Below are 18,558 nucleotides of genomic sequence, written 5' to 3' on the forward strand. Positions count from 1 at the left end.
GAAAAAAAAATTTACTTTTTTGGGATCCCCCTGTTTCTTCCATATAAACACAGTAACAATGAACTATCTTATAGCCCTTCTTACATCTCCTTTTTCATCTTTAACAGCTTTTATTCAAAAGAAAGCAATTAATAAATCCCAGCAGAAGTTTTGCTGCCTATTATTACAATATATTCATTCATAGATCCTTTATGGTATTTCTATAAAATGCTTCTTGGTCTGGATACTTCATAAAGCAAAAGCCCTGTTCTAAACAGTTTATTGTCTGAAAGGGTTTACATTCTGAGGGTCAAATTATGCCTAAGGATCGCTGTCTTGCATTTAAGACTGTGTGAATTCAACTTTCCCTTCCTGTGTGTTTTCAGGAAGGTACAATGTCTCCCCGGTGAGCAGACGGAACGTGCCAGATGTTTCTGCTGTGGCGGGGAGGCATGCTGCTTTCACTCTCACACAGCAAGCACTATTCTTGCAAAAATGCAGGAGTAAGATGATGGTCTGTCTCTCTTTCCCTCCGTTTATGTCCCAGAAAGTGAGGTGCTTAAATTCAGGTTTTGCTGTGCCTGTGTTTCTAGGGTCACCCTTGGATTAGAAAGGCACAAAGCTGTATTCTTTGCAGCTCTGAGACAGCTGTCAGAACCGATAGCCAGATATTTACTGCATTCATTGTTTCATAAACTTCCGCGATAATCAGTCCTCACAGCATTCCTCGTGTAGTCAGAAACTTGTAAATGGGTAACATATAGAAGCTTGTATGTGAGTAACAATGTCTTAATTCAATTGATGGAGAAGTGAAAAAAAACCCAAAAAACATGTAACAAGACACACAAATATGCAGCAGTGCTATTGCAGTTGATGGAATTCAACATTTTTAACATTGTCAACTAAAAAAATCCGTGAAGCTGAGAAGTGAAAGGTTTTGTTCAATGTTATGTGTAGGATAAAAAAGACAGAAAAACAGTTCCTTATTGTGTTCTTTAGCCATAATATAGGCGAACCTATTGTTTTAATGAAAATAGTGTGATCTGTTAGTTCTTCAAGTTGTGTATTCTGGTTTGTATGTGGAGTTCGAAAATGAACTTCAAATTTGTTAAGAAAACAGTGCATACCAAATAACATACTGGTGATTAAGATGATTTCCTGAGGATGAATAACTTGGAAATTAAGCCATCTATTCGTTGTTGAGCTTCAATGATCACAATCAATAATCTGCACTTTTTGCATACAGTCTACAACAGTAATATTAAATATAGATCAAGTGATCTGTTTTTAAATACTACTTTAAACTTACCTGCAAACATTTGAATGCTCACAAGGAGAAGAGATAACATGATCAGAAGTACATCCAGATGTGTTACGTGAGGTCTGTAGGATCTTAGCCATGAATATTGCAACACAAGTGCATAAATTCCCTAAGTACTGGTCTGAGATGCGGGGTGGCTGGCATAGCAATATTCCTTTGTTTGCATTTCTCTTAATGAATCAACATTTGACTGACTTGAAATTTTCAGGGAACCTCATTATCTAGCCCAAAATTTCCCTTCACTTTGATAACAGCTCAGAGCTCGTTATTTTACATATGGGGTTAAGATTACTCCTCTCCAGCCTATGTTATTTACCTTAACCACGTTTTAATTTCATTATGGTCCAATCACTGAGTTGTGGTATGTCCTTACGCAGTTCCCAGCCAGCCCTCTTCTTGAATAATGCAATATCAGCAGCAGATTATCACCACCCTGCATGGTCTGCTTTCCATTCGGAATTCTATCATATCATATATAATAAGTTTTGATTTTTTTTAAATACTACTTTAAACTTTCCTGTAGATAATGTATCAAAAATGGCAGATGTCCACCCAGCAAGCCATATGGCTTTTGTTTTGCTTTCTCAAAGAGGCTTGGGAATGTGATGAATTTTGCTGAGATCTCTTGGATAACCCTCAGGAGGACTCTGGCATCCTAGTCACAGTCACACTAAGTATTCAAGGAAAAATAGAAAGATTTGGCAGTTAGTCTGGAATTCTAGAAGAGACTTCATTGTTTCTCTAGCTAGAAAAGGTGATGCTTGTTCACATTATTTTAAGACTGCTTCTTTTAAGTAACAAAGACTCGTATTCTTCCATAATGATTTTCCAAGTACTTTAATATATGCTGAAGATGAGGAGTCGCAGATTAGAGCTGCCTGGACGCGCTCTCCCGTTCTGCCAGTAACAGAGTATGAAAGGGCATTAGTATAATTGTGAGTCCAGGTCCTTGGATTTGGCATCTTTCTTGGAGACAACTGCCTCAGCCATCATTTAATACAAGGAGGCGTGTATTCCACTCGAGCTGCACACTGACTGCGCTTGTATTTATTCCTCCTGCTGCAAATGTGGCTGAAGGCTGGCCAGCAAAATTACTGGGCAACGGATGGCGTCAGCCTCTGTAAAACATCTATGACTTACTGAAATCTGACTTTATGAGGCGTATTTGTTGCCAAATCCAAATTTTGTGGGAGAGGACATTTACTGATGTGCGCAGTGATGAGATACCTTATACATAAATAACGCTTGCAGAATTGCCCATCTGAAAAAGCCCAGCTGTCCTCTGTGCTGCGGTTCCTTTAATCCTAAGACATGTTAGCAAAATACAAATCTCAGCTGAGCTTTAGTTCAGCAAATTCTGTTCGTGTATTTGTGAACCACCTTGTAACTTCTTCAGATGTGAAAGGAGCAAGGGAAGGTGTCTTTCTTTTCTTGTTATAGCTCCCCAGTAATCTGTGCTCCTCAGACAGAGACCTGAAAGCAGCAGTCAGAATCGAGTGTAGTATTTCCAGGCACTATGCAAGTTTTTCCCAAGCAGTTTCTCCATTGCTCTTTTCTGACCTTCAGACCCCTGCTATTCCTGTCTCAGGCATCTCTTGAGAAGAGGTTGTCAGTTGTGATGAATTGTGCATTCATTTCATAATGAGGGCAAGTAATCACCAGGGAATAACCCTAACACACTTGTTTCACTTGTGACTTGAGTTGAACTTGAACCTATTTCTTCAGAGGAACGGTAATACAATGTTAAACTACTACATAGCTAGTCTTGTAAGTGACTGTTATTTTATGAATAATAATTGAGATCAGTAAGATCAATTTCTGCTGTTCCTGGAGTTCTTCTGCATGATCATGAAGTAGTAACTATTCTAGAAAAGATCAATGAGTTTCAGCTGATTAACATTTAATATAAAGCAAGCATGCAATAAACTTTAATTTTTTTAATAAATTTGGATACATTTATTCTTTTCAGTTTATCACTACCCATCTATATGCACCTAGAAGTGTAAAAACCTAAACTTCTTCTGCTTCGTACAAATATTGTGGTGCACTGAAACAATATACAGACCATTCGAAAGAAAAAATAGATGTGCAGATAGTTCTTTGAATAATATGTGCTATAACATACATGCTGCTAAGATTTATTCAGTACCTTTTGTTTCATCGTGCCCACAATTTATTAGGCCTGATTTGGAAATTACACTGATGTCGCTTAAGTCCAAGTAAGCATGCTGGAATAACAAGAGTTTACATCATTGTTCACCTCGTGGGTGGGTGGATGGAAAGGAAACTTGTAGTTTTTCCACTCCCCTGTAATACAATAGCCCACATACAGGAAATGTGCTTTTAGTGTTTATTTGCTGATGATTTTGATGATATAATGAACCAATTTCTTCTCCACGTGAAAAGATGCTGGCCTGCTACAATTAAGCATAATATGACTAGATATACCTTGACAGAGTGAGGAACTCATAGTTTGATGGGTTCTTCAATGACAATAATTTAGGGTTTAGTAAGCATGACAGCTTGGAAAATTAATAGATGGAAACAGTCTGAATTCTGTTCACTTTTATAATCCTCCTATTTTTTTAGTTGCATAGGGAATACTGAATTTTCTAACCAGCAAGCAGTACGTACCTCCTAGACCTCAACTTGTAAGATGCCATAGGAATGGGGACAATGGTGGATTGTTAATCTGCATGGTTCTCCCTTTAGGAAGAAATATCGTACGGTAAAGGTGTTAAGTGCAAAACCAGAACCTGTCCTGCCTACTGGCAGACGCTGAGCTGTACCACAGGGAGATATGTAGCACACAAAGACACCAGAGTTCTTTCATTTTAGAGATACATGGTCAAAAGAAACCAGAGAGCACAGAGACACAGAGCTTTCTGAGCTTGGAAACCATTGTCCGTTAGACTAAACTCTGAATGGAGTGAGCACTGGGTTTACAGCCAGAATGAGAGAAGATAGCACAGAAGAGGAATCTGGGGACACGACTAAGTCTTAGAGAATATTCAAGGAAGTTTTGCATGTAAGTTTTGTCATTTTTCTGTGGATTTGTATACCTTTGGGGATTTCTTAAAATACTGTGTGATTCACTCTAGGAGCCTCTGTCTTATACAAGTTTTAGATTGATCCCTGACAGCTCTACCACCTGGAGTGATGAACTAGTTCTCTGCTTTTGTTCTTGCTGGGCGTGCAGGTTTAGCTTCCAGGTGCTTTCAATCTGTGTATATGTCTGTGTTGGCTGGGGTGGGAGAGAGAGGTTGACTATTACTTTTTATCTAAACCTCAAAGGTTTTACTTCAAAATTTATTGGTTTTATTTTCTCATGTTTTAGAGAATATAAATACAAATTCAATACCCTGAGCTACTACGTGCTAATGTTAAATGAACCAGATAAATTCTGACAAGCTGAACAATTGAAAATCAGGTATTAGAGACAAGAATTTAGAAAATATGCTTATATGTTGAGGGGAAAAAAAACCAAACCCAAATAATACCTATGAAACATATATAAGTGCTCTGTAAAATACTATTTATGAGTATAGTATGCATGTAACAGATAAGATAGCACTTTTTATGTTTTAAATCTTCAGGGATGTTTTTATCCCTGAAGGTTAACCTATAAACCAGATGTGGAGCTCTGGAAATGCATTCAACTAAGCGGTCTGTTTTGCAAAATCAGCGCTCATCTTGATCAGCTTTGGATCTAGCTGGGTATCTCAACTCAGGCATGTGACAAGTAGCGTAATATCTGATCTCATTGGGGAAGAAGGCAAAACCACAGCTTTCACAGGTTATTTAGTTGTAGTTTCAGAAAAAAAAAAAATACACACAATGGTAAAAATAGGAAACAAGCATAAATTTGCTAGCCCAAATTTCTCTTCTGACAAACATGCACTCAACTTCTGAGTGAATCCCTATATTTCTAATTAAATGGGCTTCTCCTTATTCCTTTGCTGGAGGCATTTTTGTTTGATTAACAGAACAAAAGGTTAATCATGTAAATTTGCTATCTCATAGCGTTTTGAAGCAGGAGAGAATAGGTAGCTCCTTGTTCTCCCTGCTCGGCTGCCAGTCAGGTTTGCTATATGCAGTGCAAACACGCAGCTTTCCCCTCAGGCCCCCATGACATACTTTTCTCGAGGTATTCTTGGTAGAAGGTGAACGTTCCTTGTGTTTGTGACTTCAGTTGTCTAAGTGGAGTTTTGCAGATCACGTGATGGATACGTGAGCTGTGCAGGAGATTGTCATCTTTTCTCTGTAAGGGACTAGCAGATGTGCAAATCCCTGCACTGTTAGGAAGGAGCTCTAATTGCTCGTACCTAATGTGCATCTACAATTAAAGCATAGAGCAATCGAGTTATCAATGAAATCATGGAGTATTTGGAAGCAGATGGGTCAAAGTTTTTTCTTCATATCATGTTAATAAGATCTATTTTAATTCCTTGTCTGAATTTATCTGGTAATTATAAGTTAGGAACTGTAATTCTTTTGGATAGACTATTAGGTATGATTTCCTTATTCCTTTGTTGTAAGGAAGGTTCACACTTGGAGCAGCTGACTTTCATCTCTGCAAGCGACCTACAGTTATGGTTACACTCGCAATTAAAAAAGCAACTTTGCATAGACACACGGAGAGTATAAAACACAAAAGTCTAATTCTCCTCTATGACTTGTTTTCATTTTGGGGCTCTGAAATTCACTTGATCTTTATGCACTTTTGCCAAGGGGAGTGGAGGGGGAGGCAATCAAACTCTGCCTTTGGAGCCCTAGTGTGTGCTGGGAGTTGCTGACAGCACAGACACACCACAAGCCGCTCTGCTACCTGGGTCCCCCGGCCACCTCACATCTACAGCACAGCTGCTGTCTCTCACTCAAGGGGAGAGGCTGGATCACCTAGCGATTTGTGTGCTGTTTGAGCTTTATGAATAATTTTTCAGTTTCACTGCCATACTGAAAATCAGTTGTTTGAGATAAGACTGAAAAATCCTTTTAAAATGCTTGTTTTGGCAAAACAAAAAAGTTATGATTGGCTGAAACACTTGATCCCACACAACGTTTTTGTGTATTTTGCAGGAATTCTTAAGCCTTTGCTAGAAATAAATTTTGAGTAGTTTCTCAGCAAAGCATCCTTTTCAGGTTCATCCTTGATATCTTTTAAAACACCAGGTGCTTTAATGTTTTTTCAAATTTTTTTTTTTCTAGGAGAAGAAAAAAATTGCTAAATCAGCATGAATGCAAAATCTGGCACCTGCCCTCTTCACACAAAATGTCTCCTGATTTTAGTTTCTATTCTTAGACATCTGCTTGGTCCGTAGGTTCTAGGGGAAGGTGATGTGACAAGAGCTGTCTCGCTGCTCATCTGCCTTTGTCAAAAGTATGGAGGTCAAACTCTGCATAGATTGCATGCTGAGGAGTTCCCAGGAGTTGGGGTATATGGGTTGTGGGGATGAGTGGTGCTTTAGTTTGTTTCCTTGGGTTTTATGAATATGTATATGACTCGGTCACATCTAAATGGATTCCTTGTTTTCAAAGATGATCTGAGCGATGTTTCAAGCACTGTAAAATGCAGTTCCTGTGATAAGTCTTTTTGCCTTATCTGTCCCTAATATTTAATCTCTGAACACTTGGCCGCCTGGCCACCGATGGTCCATTTGTGAGCACACTGGCTCTTCTACAACTGCTTGTAACTGGACACAGAATATTTGCTAATTTTACATGGATCTGACACTGCAGAAGAGAACAATTACAAGGCTAGCCATAATCACGTGTTTTCTGCCCCATAACTGACAGTGCTATCTCCTCAAACACCAGTTTAGTGTGTAACTGAAAACGCTGTCCTCTGCAGTGTGTTTACTAAGGATGCGATGCATCCTTCATAAGTAGAAGTGCTTGTGGTGGATGCAGGGTACGTAAATACAAATAGCTTTGTGGGCTTTTCTCTCCCTTGCCACTCCTCTGTATTGGAAGGATACCATAGGGGCTAATATGATGAAAGTATGGAGACGTACTCAGGTACTTTCTCTTCATACAAGGTGACAATGCAGATAAATCCACCAGCTGAACGATTCTGACCTGTCAAGTCTCATGCATTACGCACAGGAGCTATTCAATTAGCCTCCACCACGCTGCCCAGAACTGGTGCGCCTCTCAAGGTGGTGCCAGGCCCTTTCTCCCACTCCATATCTTTTGTGTCCAGCGCAGCCGCACGGCCTGTGCCGTGTGGGTGATCCCAGCTTTGGGATGGCCGGAGAGGCTTTGGTGCTGCGGCCAGAAAGCTCTGCTGGCGGACAAGGCTTCCCAGGCCAGGGCTATCATGTGTGGCCCAGGGGGGCGAGTTTCATGTGCTGGATGGGAAATAAATGTGAGGCTAGTGGCTTGGGTTTGTCATAGAATAATCAGGTTGGAAGAGACCCACCGGATCATCGAGTCCAACCATTCCTATCAATCACTAAACCATGTCCCTCAGCACCTTGTCCACCCGTCCCTTAAACCCCTCCAGGGAAGGTGAATCAACCCCCTCCCTGGGCAGCCTGTTCCAGTGCCCAATGACCCTTTCTGTGAAAAATTTTTTCCTATGTTCAGCCTAAACCTCCCCTGGCGGAGCTTGAGGCCATTCCCTCTTGTCCTGTCCCCTGTCCTTTGGGAGAAGAGCCCAGCTCTCTCCTCTCCAACCTCCTTTCAGGGAGTTGTAGAGAGCAATGAGGTCAGGACCGCCTAACCTACAAAATGAAGAGTCTCTAAATCTGCTTTAAACGTCCCTGCCCATCGCAGGGGGGTTGGAACTAGATGATTTTGAAGATCCGACCCGAACTATGCTACGATTCTCTAATTTGTTGATTAAGTTGCGATAAATGCAAAATAACTGCATTGCAGCATCATTAGTACACGTTACTATTTTTTAATCGATGTTAACAATATATGGGGCTAAAGCTAATTTTATCGTCAACCTGCGCTTTATCACGTATCATTTAAGCTCGGAGCCGCTGTTTGCACTGGTGCTTTGTTTCCGTGTCACGCGTGAATCGGAGGCAGCGGGACGCGAGCGAAGCGCTCCCTTTCGACACCCCCTTTCTGTTTCTGCCATTCCGAAGCTCCGCTAACAAAAATAAAGAGGGGTCGGCGTCAGCCAGCCCAGAGCTTCCTCTCGCGATTGCCGCCCCCCCCCCCCCCCCCCGGCTGACCCTGTCGCTCTCCCGCAGCCATGCACCTCCTGGGGCTCAACTGGCAGCTGCAGCCGGCGGACGGACACACCTTCCACAACGGGATGCGGCCCGCGCGGCCGCCGGCGGAGGACGGCGCGGCGGCGCCCCCTGCGGGCAGAGGTGAGGCGGCGCGCGGCAGGGCGGGGCGGGGCCGGCAGGGCGGCTGCTCGCGGGGGGCACAGCGGCCGGGGGGGGCACAGCGGCCGGGGTCACGGCACCCGGGGTCACACACCCACGGTGTCACAGCACCCACAGTGTTACAGCAGCCCGGTGCCACAGCACCCAGTGTCGCGGCACCCACAGTGTCACGGCACCCACAGTGTCACAGCACTCGGTGTCACACACCCACAGTGTCACAGCGCCCACAGCGTCACAGCGCCCAATGTCACAGCACACACGGTGTCACAGCACCCAGTGTCATAGCACCCACAGTTTCACAGCACCCACAGTGTCACAGCACCCGGTGTCAGAGCACACAGTGTCACAGCACCTGGTGTCACAGTGTCACAGCACCCGCAAGTGTCACAGTGTCACAGTGTCACAGCACCCGGTGTCACACACCCACAGTGTCACAGCACCCGGTGTCACAGCACCCACAGTGTCACAGCACCCACAGTGTCACAGCACCCACAGTGTCACAGCATCCCATGTCACAGCACCCGGTGTCAAAGCACACACGGTGTCAAAGCACACACAGTGTCACAGCACCCAGTGTCATAGTGTCACAGCATCACAGCACCCGCAAGTGTCACAGGATCACAGCGTCACAGCACCTCAGTGTAACAGCACCCACAAGTGGCACAGCACCCACAGTGGCACAGTGTCACAGCACCCACAATGTAACAGCATCACAGCAACCACAGTGTCACAGCACCTGCAGTGTCACAGCACCCGCAGTGTCACAGCGTCACAGCACCCACAAGTGTCACAGGATCACAGTGTCACAGCACCCACAGTGTCATAGCACCCACAATGTAATAGCATCACAGCACCCACAGTGGCGCTCACAGCATCAGTGTCACAGCACCCACGGTGTCACATCATCACAGCACCCTAGCGTTACAGCACCCCAGCATCAGTGTCACACTGTCACAGCACCCCAGTGTCACAGCAACACAGCACCTACAGCGTCACACTATTACAGTGTCACAGCAACTCAGCACCATAGCATCACTGTCACGGCACCCCAGCACCCACAGCATCACAGCACCCCAGCATCACAGGATCACAGCGCCCCAGTGTCAGTGTCACAGCACCCACAGTCTCACAGCACCCCAGCATTGTTTAGGTTCAAAAAGACCTTTAAGATCATCAAGTTCAACTCTAAACCTAACACTGCCAAGTCCACCACTAAACCATGTCCCTAAGCACAACATCTACATGTCTTTTCAATCCCTGCAGGGATAGAGGCTCAACCACTTCCCTGGGCAGCCTGTGCCAATGACAACCCTTTCCGCGAAGTAATATTTCCTAATATCCAGTCTAAACGTCCCCTGATGCAACACCAGACCATTTCCTCTCTTACTATTGTTTGTTTCCTGGCAGAAGAGACCAGCACCCACCTTGTTGCACCCTCTTTTCAGGAAATTGCAGAGAACAAAGAGGTCTCCCCTCAGCCTCCTCTTCTCCAGGCTAAACAACCCCAGTTCTCTCAGCTGGTTTTCACAGCATTTGTGATCCAGCCCCTTCATCATCTTCATTGTCCTTCTCTGGACACATTCCAGCAGTAACAAATTAATTCTTTTCCTCCTAAAAAAAACCCCCTATGTTTGGTGGAGGGTGCCAGAGCCAGGGCAATGAGAAGAATGAGAGAAAATCTACACGTAGAAATACTTTTTTAACCTGAGGAAGTATGTATTAAAAATACAGAGAAATACATGTCTGAAGAGGATTTTAGTCATTTAAATTGAATGCTTTTTACTGATGAGGTTCAGGTGTTTTCTTTGGCACATCGTGATAAGGCTTTCCCTGGTTACTACAAATGTGATAAGAAGACAGAGCAGGACATTTCAATTAGTCAAAGCACCTCAGAGTGCACTGTGCAGGTGGGATGGGGTGACTGAAACAGAAGAGAAGTAAGAGCACTTGCTGTTGGTCAACAGAAGGATTTTGCACAAAGTTGAATATCATATTGCTCTCAGGATATGTGCTTCGTGTTAAACCTCCTGATTGTTGGAGCAGGTGTTAGAAACAACTGTTAACACAGGATACTTCCATTGGATGTATTGGGAGGAAAAATCAGTTAAAATAGAGTTAAAATAGAGAAAAAAGGAAACAGAGTTACTCTTTGGTGTGCCTAATCATTTCATAGATTTGCTTCTCTTTTCAAGAAATTCTGCACCTCAGCTTCTTCACATTTTCTGGGGAGGAAATAAATCTGGTTTCCTTCTTTTCATTAAAACCTCCATCCTTGCGATGGCAAAATACTGTGGATTTTCAGACAGCAGTTTGTTGGCTTTCACCTCCGGCTGACTGTAGGTCAGACTGGACGAACAGCACAAGCCTAAGTACAAGGCAGAATGTTTATATCACTGCTGAACTTCTTCCAGATTGTGCACAGGTGAGCGGCCCTATGGTTTTAGGCAGGAACCTGATGAGCTCAGGTCTGCAATTATGGTCACTTAGCAGACAACTGCAGTGTTTAACACCTTTCCAAATTCCCTCCCCTGCAGCTCTCTGGTGCCTCTCTGTGCAAATGTAGGGCAGCAGGATGGTTGAACTGGAATGTGCTCACCTGCCCGGGGCACTTCTGTGCAAATTCTGGCAGTTTATCCCAACCCCACTCTAATTAGCTTTGCACATTTGAAGAGGCTGAGATGCCGGCTTTTGGGGAGTGATAACCTCCTGCGGAGGAGAGAAGGAGACAGAACTGCTAGGTATGTCTTAAATTGCTGCAGTTAGCTTTCCTCAGAGCATGTTGGGAAAGTTTACTTGTTCTTCTGACATTTTGTAGAAGGTTGCTGAAATGTTGATAATCTGGGGGAAGCAGGGAGAACAATATTTAGACAAATAATCTTCCTCGGTGGAATAACATGAGTGATAGATTTGGATGAACACAAGGAAAATCTAAAAGACAAATTCTCATAGCAGGGAAGGGTGAAGTTTTTCTACCTCACCTTTTCTTTTATTGTGTCCAAGATAATATTGCTATCCCAGCAGTTTTTAGGAAAGCCTCTGACAGCTTTTAACACAACAACCATTTCAGGTCTCAGGGCTCTGGCTGTGGAGAGTGACCTTTCTATAATTGACACAACGCAGGATGAAGCCATTCTTTTCAAAACATGGGTCTCCCCAAGAAACCTTTAACCCCTAGACTGAGAACGGCCACTTAAACACAAGCTGTGCCTACTCAGCAAGCAAGCCATTTTTAAGTAGAGCAATTTGAAAGGAGGGGAAAAAAAAAAAAAAAGAAAATATTTCAATTTGATCTGCTTGTTCCTTATTAGGAGACTAAGTCCTGATATGAAATAATAAAACTACAATTTAAGAGGAATGTAAATTACTTTATTACTGTATTTTCCTGTATGAATGAAAACAAAACTCACTATTAAGAGAACACAGTTGCAAGGTTTTGGTAAATAGGCATTATGTCTCACTAATCCTGTGGATGCCTGAAAGGAGCAGGCGAGTGCAGTGAGTAGAACAACCCTCAGTGCTGCTGCAAAACTGCCAGGGAAGTCCACCATGCTTTGACTGTAAACAGAGCACAGGTAGCTTTTGAGGTTTTTGCCTTCAGGTTCTGGAAGCTGTGCTGAACTAGGGATTTAGATTAAGAGGCACAAGTAAAGAAAAATTCCTTTCTTAATACATATTATAAGGTAGCGTCCCTTCATAGTACTTGAAAACCAAAAAGTTGGCACTGCGATGGGATTGTGGAATTGCCACAGGGATGAGAGGGATAATAATGACATTGAAAACCTTTCCGAGAGTGAAGCACATTTGTCTGTTACAGTTGCAAAAGGATATTGTTAGAATTTTGGTGTAATAAATGTAAATTAGAGGGAAAAATGAATAAAAGAAACCACAAAAACCATGTTTGGGAATAATTGCTTCTTCACAAAGAAGTGAATGGAATTACCTTCTGGGATTTTCCTGTGTCTGGATTCTGTTAATCTATGCCAGAAATACATTCAACATTTAAACTTACATTCTAGGCTAGACACACATTTCCATGTGACTATATGCTCTTTCCTTTCTAATTGACAGAATATGCTATAAAAGTCAACTGTAATCATTTCAGAGGACACCTAATAAACAACTATGTGGAAATGTCCAAACTAACACCAGCTGCAAAGAATGCTTTGGTGGAGAGTTTTTTGTTCATGGCATATTGTCTTTGATGTAGACACAAATTTAGCAGATTTTCTGCTAATTCAAAATTGATAGTATTCTTTATCTCGATTATTGTTATAGTAAGGTTACGTAAAGCTGAAAAACCCAGTAAGAGATTGTGGTCTCTGGTCCTAGAAACCCACTTTTTAAAAGACATCAAAGATAATTATGGGCAAGGATTGTGGACCTGAAAGGTCACCTCAGTTACCATAAATATGCTGACTAATTGGAAAGGTAGGTTTGAATGTTTGTTCTAATACTCACGTATTCCAGGGTTTGTGTTTCTTTGGAGCTAACAGCTTGATCCAGGCTTATGCTCAGTTTATTTCACTAAGTCTGCCACAGTGTGTGGATTTCAAAAATGCAATTACAGTTAATTAAATGGTAAAGTATGAAGTGTCATGAAAAATTCTTTTTTCGAGTTATCAAAATCAGCATTGTAAATATAATGGCAGTAATAAATGAAAAAAATTGCTATTAAAGTTGACATAATGTTACTTGCTTGAGATGAGAGAGGGAAAAAAACAGATTTCTGCTAATCTAGCAGAAATTTGCCTTGAATAGATACAGAAAGCTAAACTCAGCAGTCATTGCAAAGCTGTAAAATGATGTTGAGACTTCTGCCAGATGCTGCAGCTCTGAGTCACATTTTGGTTTGCAGACATAAATGATTATTTTCTAATAGTTAAGACATTTTATTAGCAGTGCACCAGACAGGCACCATTAAAGGAATAACAAAATTATTAAAAAGGAAGATACAGCACCCTTTCCAATTGATGAGATGGGGTTCTGGTGCAAAAAGAGTAAGCTCTGCCTTGAATGCCTGAGGTGCTGGTGCTACCCTCAGCGGGGTTTCAGCTAAAACCTTATCCTGCTCATCAGACAGTATGAGGACTCAGAACAACCAGGGGGATCTCTTTGCCATGTTGCAAAAGATAAAAAGATGAACAACTCATATCTCATTAACAGTGTAAACAACATGAGTCTTTTGGTTTCTACTGTTTCCTTTCAGACACGTTGAAACAGGTGATCAAAATGTAATAACAATCAATGTATTTTAAATGTCACTTCCATTACCTTCTTTCAGTTTAATCAAGACATGCCATCAGTTTCCAGGTGGATTAATCTTATTAAGTAGTTATGTGGCTAATGTAATGTAGATCTTAATTAACACGCTAGCAAGCATAAGTATTAATCTGGACGCAGATGTGGCCTTCTGAAAATATACCAGGCTCTAGGGCTGTCCTAGCAGAAGCAAAGTGTTTGCCTAAGTTCAACAGAACAGAAGGAGATTTTTATTTTTGTAATTGTGTTGATGGTGAGACTATGAGTTGCTATGTTTAAAGTTAGGTGATGAATTGTATTATATACCAGGAGAGAAAATTGTTATGCTGATGTAGAAATTCACGCTAGTATGTATTTGTTTGTGAATGCAGTGAACTAACAGATTTTAATTTCCTTTCTGTTATGATTTGCTTTTGAATCTGAGATCATTTACTCTTGTGAAATCATTCCCACACAAAAGTTAAGATGTGCCTAAATTTTTAGGCTTGTTGGGTTTCTTAATTCCACCTGCAGAGCCAGATTGTTCAACTGCAGCTGAGCCAGAGCAGTGGTCTTAAGCAGACACTCTCTTTGCAGAATTTCTTTCCTTTCGCCACCCTAGAAATATAGGATACTGACCGGCAAACCTGAGGTTTTGATTTTGCTTCAGAAGCTGTTTTACTGGACTCCTGGAAGCTCATACAAATTCAGAAGCTTCCTTCCTCCTCGCTTCACAAAATAGAGCTCATTAGGACCCTAGCATCTTCAGCATAACTGAAGTTCAAGATGTGTCACAGCAGCTTCTGCAGACAAACTCTCATTTCCTGGCTTTTTACTTTATTGTTTCTGTGGGAATTGGTTTCACATCAACCGTCAATCTATTGTACACTTTTCAAAAAGGATCTGTTTTCACTTGGGTCCTAGGGCACTTAGGTATTAGTAGTAGATATTTTGAAGTATAAGTTCATATAGGCAGGTGATCACCTTGTTAATACTGCATAGCACTCATTTTTCTGCTGGAGAAGCTTGTACAGAAAAGGCATTTTCTACTTTTTTTTTGTTTTCCTGAAACAATAAGATATGTCTGCCCATGTAAGTAGCAAATTTACCTGAGGAAAAAAAAATCAAGCTATCATTGAAAACTGTAGTAATGCATTCTTTTTTGGCAAGAAGTCAGTGGAGTGTGATTCTGTGTTGAATGGTTTCCTTCACACAGCTGTACCAGGAATGTCTTTGGAATTCTGAGTCATCTGTGAAAATCCCTAACTATATAACAAACAACAACAGAAAAATAAGTTAGATAAGAGGATAAGGAAAGCTATGTCTGCAGCAGTGATTTATAAGAAATGCAGAGGTACAGGAAGAAGAGTGAAAGAATTCTCTTTAAGCAGTGCTGGTGACATTTATTCCTTGTATTTAATTTTAAATTGTCCAAATTATCTTGGTAGTTTGTTATGGATCCATTGGGATGATTATTCTGCTAGATATTTTTCAAGAGTGTTATCGAGATGCAATTTATAGTTATCACCGTTATAAAGGCGCACAGTCAAAGCGCTGGAGTTAATTGCTATTTAAATGTGATGTCTGTAGCGTGACACTGCTGGTAGTCAGATTTCATTTTTGTTTTTTAATTTTAATTACAGTATGGGAGAGTAACCTATAATAAATACTCAAGTATATCTGGTTTCAGTGTAGATAGAGTTCTGCCTCCATAGCTGACACTGCTTGACATCAGTTAAATTAAAGGCTGACTGGGCATGTCCTATCAGCTGTCACCTTCAAACTGACCTCCAGCTCAAAGATGAGGCCTGCTGACAAGTTAGCAGGGGGAGTTTGCATTGCTGTTGTCATGTATTGCCTATTTGATAGCTTCAAAGGCAAATATACTTGAGTGCTAAAACAGTCTTTTCAAATGTATATGCCAAAATAGCAATTCAGCTGGGTAAATAACACAGCAGTTTAAATGAGGAAGTGTTATTTAGTTGATAAATATATGTTTGACTGAGCAATTGAAATGGCTCCCCTGGGTAAGATGAAGAAGTACGCTTTTAAAACTCTCCTTTGTAGATGTTTAAAGAGAGGAAATAAAAAAAAATAAAAAAATCAAGTATCCACAGGGTTATGAGATAAACAGACAAAACTGTAAAACAGTCACCCACAGCAGAGATAATGATGTTGGGATTTATTTGTTCACAACAGTACGAGTTGTTTGGGTTAGTCTTTCTTCCTAGATTTGTCTATTTGTCACATCTGTAACTCCACTAACATGCAGTTGATGCTCTTTCAATGTGATCTGCAGTGGTCCATCGAGATGGAAAAGCTTCCAAAAATAGCTGGAGGGAGGGAGGGAGTCAGATGGCAAGATACATTCTCCACATTAGGAGGTTGAGACTGAAGGAAGCTATAAAAAGAAGTTTACTTTAGGAGTCTCTAGAGACAGAGTTTATAAGTGAAGTTGTCAGTGCAGAAAAAAACCCATTGCAAATATAAAGCTAGGATGATCTGCTTTTCAGGTTTAAAAATATAAACTTAAGCCAACTGACTAAGAAAAGAGGTTCAGTGATCATATCTACTTTGCATTTCATTTCTGTATTTCTGACTTGGGGAGGAAGGTGCACGAAGAGATGTTGAGACACCTCCTGTAGTATTTTTATGTAACTGCTCTGCTTTACTCATCTTCAAGGTGAGAATTCTTAATAGTTCATTGTTGATATTTCTGCTTTACAAATAGTAGTCTGGTAACATCAAGATCATGACCAGCTCAGGTGCACTGGCTATGTCAAAGCACAGAGTAGAACCAGGATGCTCTCACTTGTGCCTCCTACCAACAAGAGTAACTCAGCAGAAATTTATGAGAGTATGATTCGATAACACGTAGTCTTTAGAGCTCTGATAGCTTGCTGTGTTTGAAACTGTGTAAGTCATTTGTTGAACTTGCAAATATCAACCCTGTATTTTAGTACAACTTCAAGCATTTCTAAATTCTGTTATTTCAGCATTGTAATGTAGAGCCGAAAAAACCAGGATCTCAAGTATTAAATTCTTAAAAACCAGAATTAAGGATCCCTTTCAGCATGCCAGAGGTGACGCAGCAGCTGTTTGTTACAGACATGGCATGGGTTGGCTGTAGAGCAGAAGCATGACACAATACAAAAATACGGACTCAGAAATAAGGAGTCATCCATCTGGGACCATAATTTTCAACAGAGACTGTGGTAGCCTTACCATTTGCATGCTCAGTAAGCTTGCTGCACTGGATGAAAGTTGAGGTACAAAGGCTGAGGCAATATTCAGTATCATTTCTATTTGATATGGATGAAAAGCACATGATTCGGTAATTTATAGAGCAGATGTATGCATGAGGGCGTTCTAACACCACAACCCTTCTTAAAATGTTCTGACAAGAAATTTGTTTTTCTAAAACTTCTGCTGTGGCATTGGCTATTTTTGTGTGTTAGTAGCTGTTTCAGTACTTAATAGCTTTGAAATATATGTTTATATATAGAGAGGGAGAGATGCTTATTTTCTAACTAATTGGAATATTAGATCTGTGCTGCTAACACAAACCATGTCTCTGAATATACATAAGCACCGCTCCACTCAATTCTAGTGGAATATAAAAAAAAGTAGGAAGTATTATATATATATACTATATTAAAAATATAAACTATAACTTAAAAAGAAGTTAGGAGAGAAGCAGATTCCAACATGAGGGGAGACTACTCATTTCAAACAGATCTCAGCTCCATATTCTCACCCATTTTACGTGTGGAATTCAGAAACAGTTTAATTACAGTTACCGGCTTGAGTATTCTTAATGTCACAGATTTCCTCTAGCTTCCATGGACTGGAGAAGCTTTGCTGTAGTCATGAAATTAACTAAATTGATGAAATAAATATATAATGCAGATAATTTATTGAGTATAAGGAGTCTATGGAAAGAGGCACTGGTCTATTAATCTTCCCACCTTTATTACTTATACAGCTTTTATGATAATAATAATGTCTACTGTAATACTTCTTGGAAACAGCTTTACCTTTAACTGTTTCACTTTGACTATGGTTATTCTGATTCTGAAGAACAAAATTCTTAAGATTATGTCAAGGAATCTGTTCTCAGATTAGATACAGTTGATATTCATTTTAGTATGCACAGTCTGCTTCCAAATAAAATAGTTTACAGCACACTTTTTAAGGATATTGAAAAGTAATCAGAATTTATTGCCAAAACTTGAAACTGTGAAGTGAGCTAAGAGGTTGTAGCTTCGTGGGTGCTGGTCTCTTCTGTCAAGAAACAAGTGTTAGAGTGAGAGGAAATGGCCTCAAGTTGCATCAGGAAAGGTTTAGAATGCACGTTTCTTGTGCACTGGCACAGGCTGCCCGGGGAAGTGGTGGAGTCTCCTTCCCTGGAGATGTTCGGAAAATGTGTAGACATGGCATATCATGACATGGTTTAATAGGCACGGTGGTGTTGGGCTGATGGTTGGACTGGATGATCTTAGAGTTCTTTTCCAACCTTAATGATTTTATGATTCTCTGAACTTTGAGTTATCCTGTCTTACCACAATTCATTAGAAATGAAATCACATCATTTTTATGAAACATAATTACGTGTTTGAATCTGGTTGATACCTGTATTCTTGAGTGCCTCTGAAGGCACATCGCTTGATGTTT

At 41.0% G+C, this 18,558-nt stretch overlaps 1 protein-coding gene across 10 annotated transcripts in view; it reads left to right on the plus strand.

The window, feature by feature from the left end:
- TENM2 (teneurin transmembrane protein 2) overlaps positions 1 to 18,558 on the plus strand; it is a 596,193-nt gene that overhangs the window by 455,838 nt on the left and 121,797 nt on the right. For all 10 annotated transcript variants that reach the window (XM_069869284.1, XM_069869285.1, XM_069869286.1 and 7 more), the window contains one exon: positions 8,506 to 8,628. In XM_069869284.1, the coding sequence (XP_069725385.1) occupies positions 8,506 to 8,628 (123 nt within the window). The remainder of the gene's footprint in view (positions 1 to 8,505; positions 8,629 to 18,558) is intronic.

This window comes from Phaenicophaeus curvirostris, chromosome 15 (genome assembly GCF_032191515.1).
Source record: "Phaenicophaeus curvirostris isolate KB17595 chromosome 15, BPBGC_Pcur_1.0, whole genome shotgun sequence".
NCBI classification, from domain to species: Eukaryota; Metazoa; Chordata; class Aves; order Cuculiformes; family Cuculidae; genus Phaenicophaeus; species Phaenicophaeus curvirostris.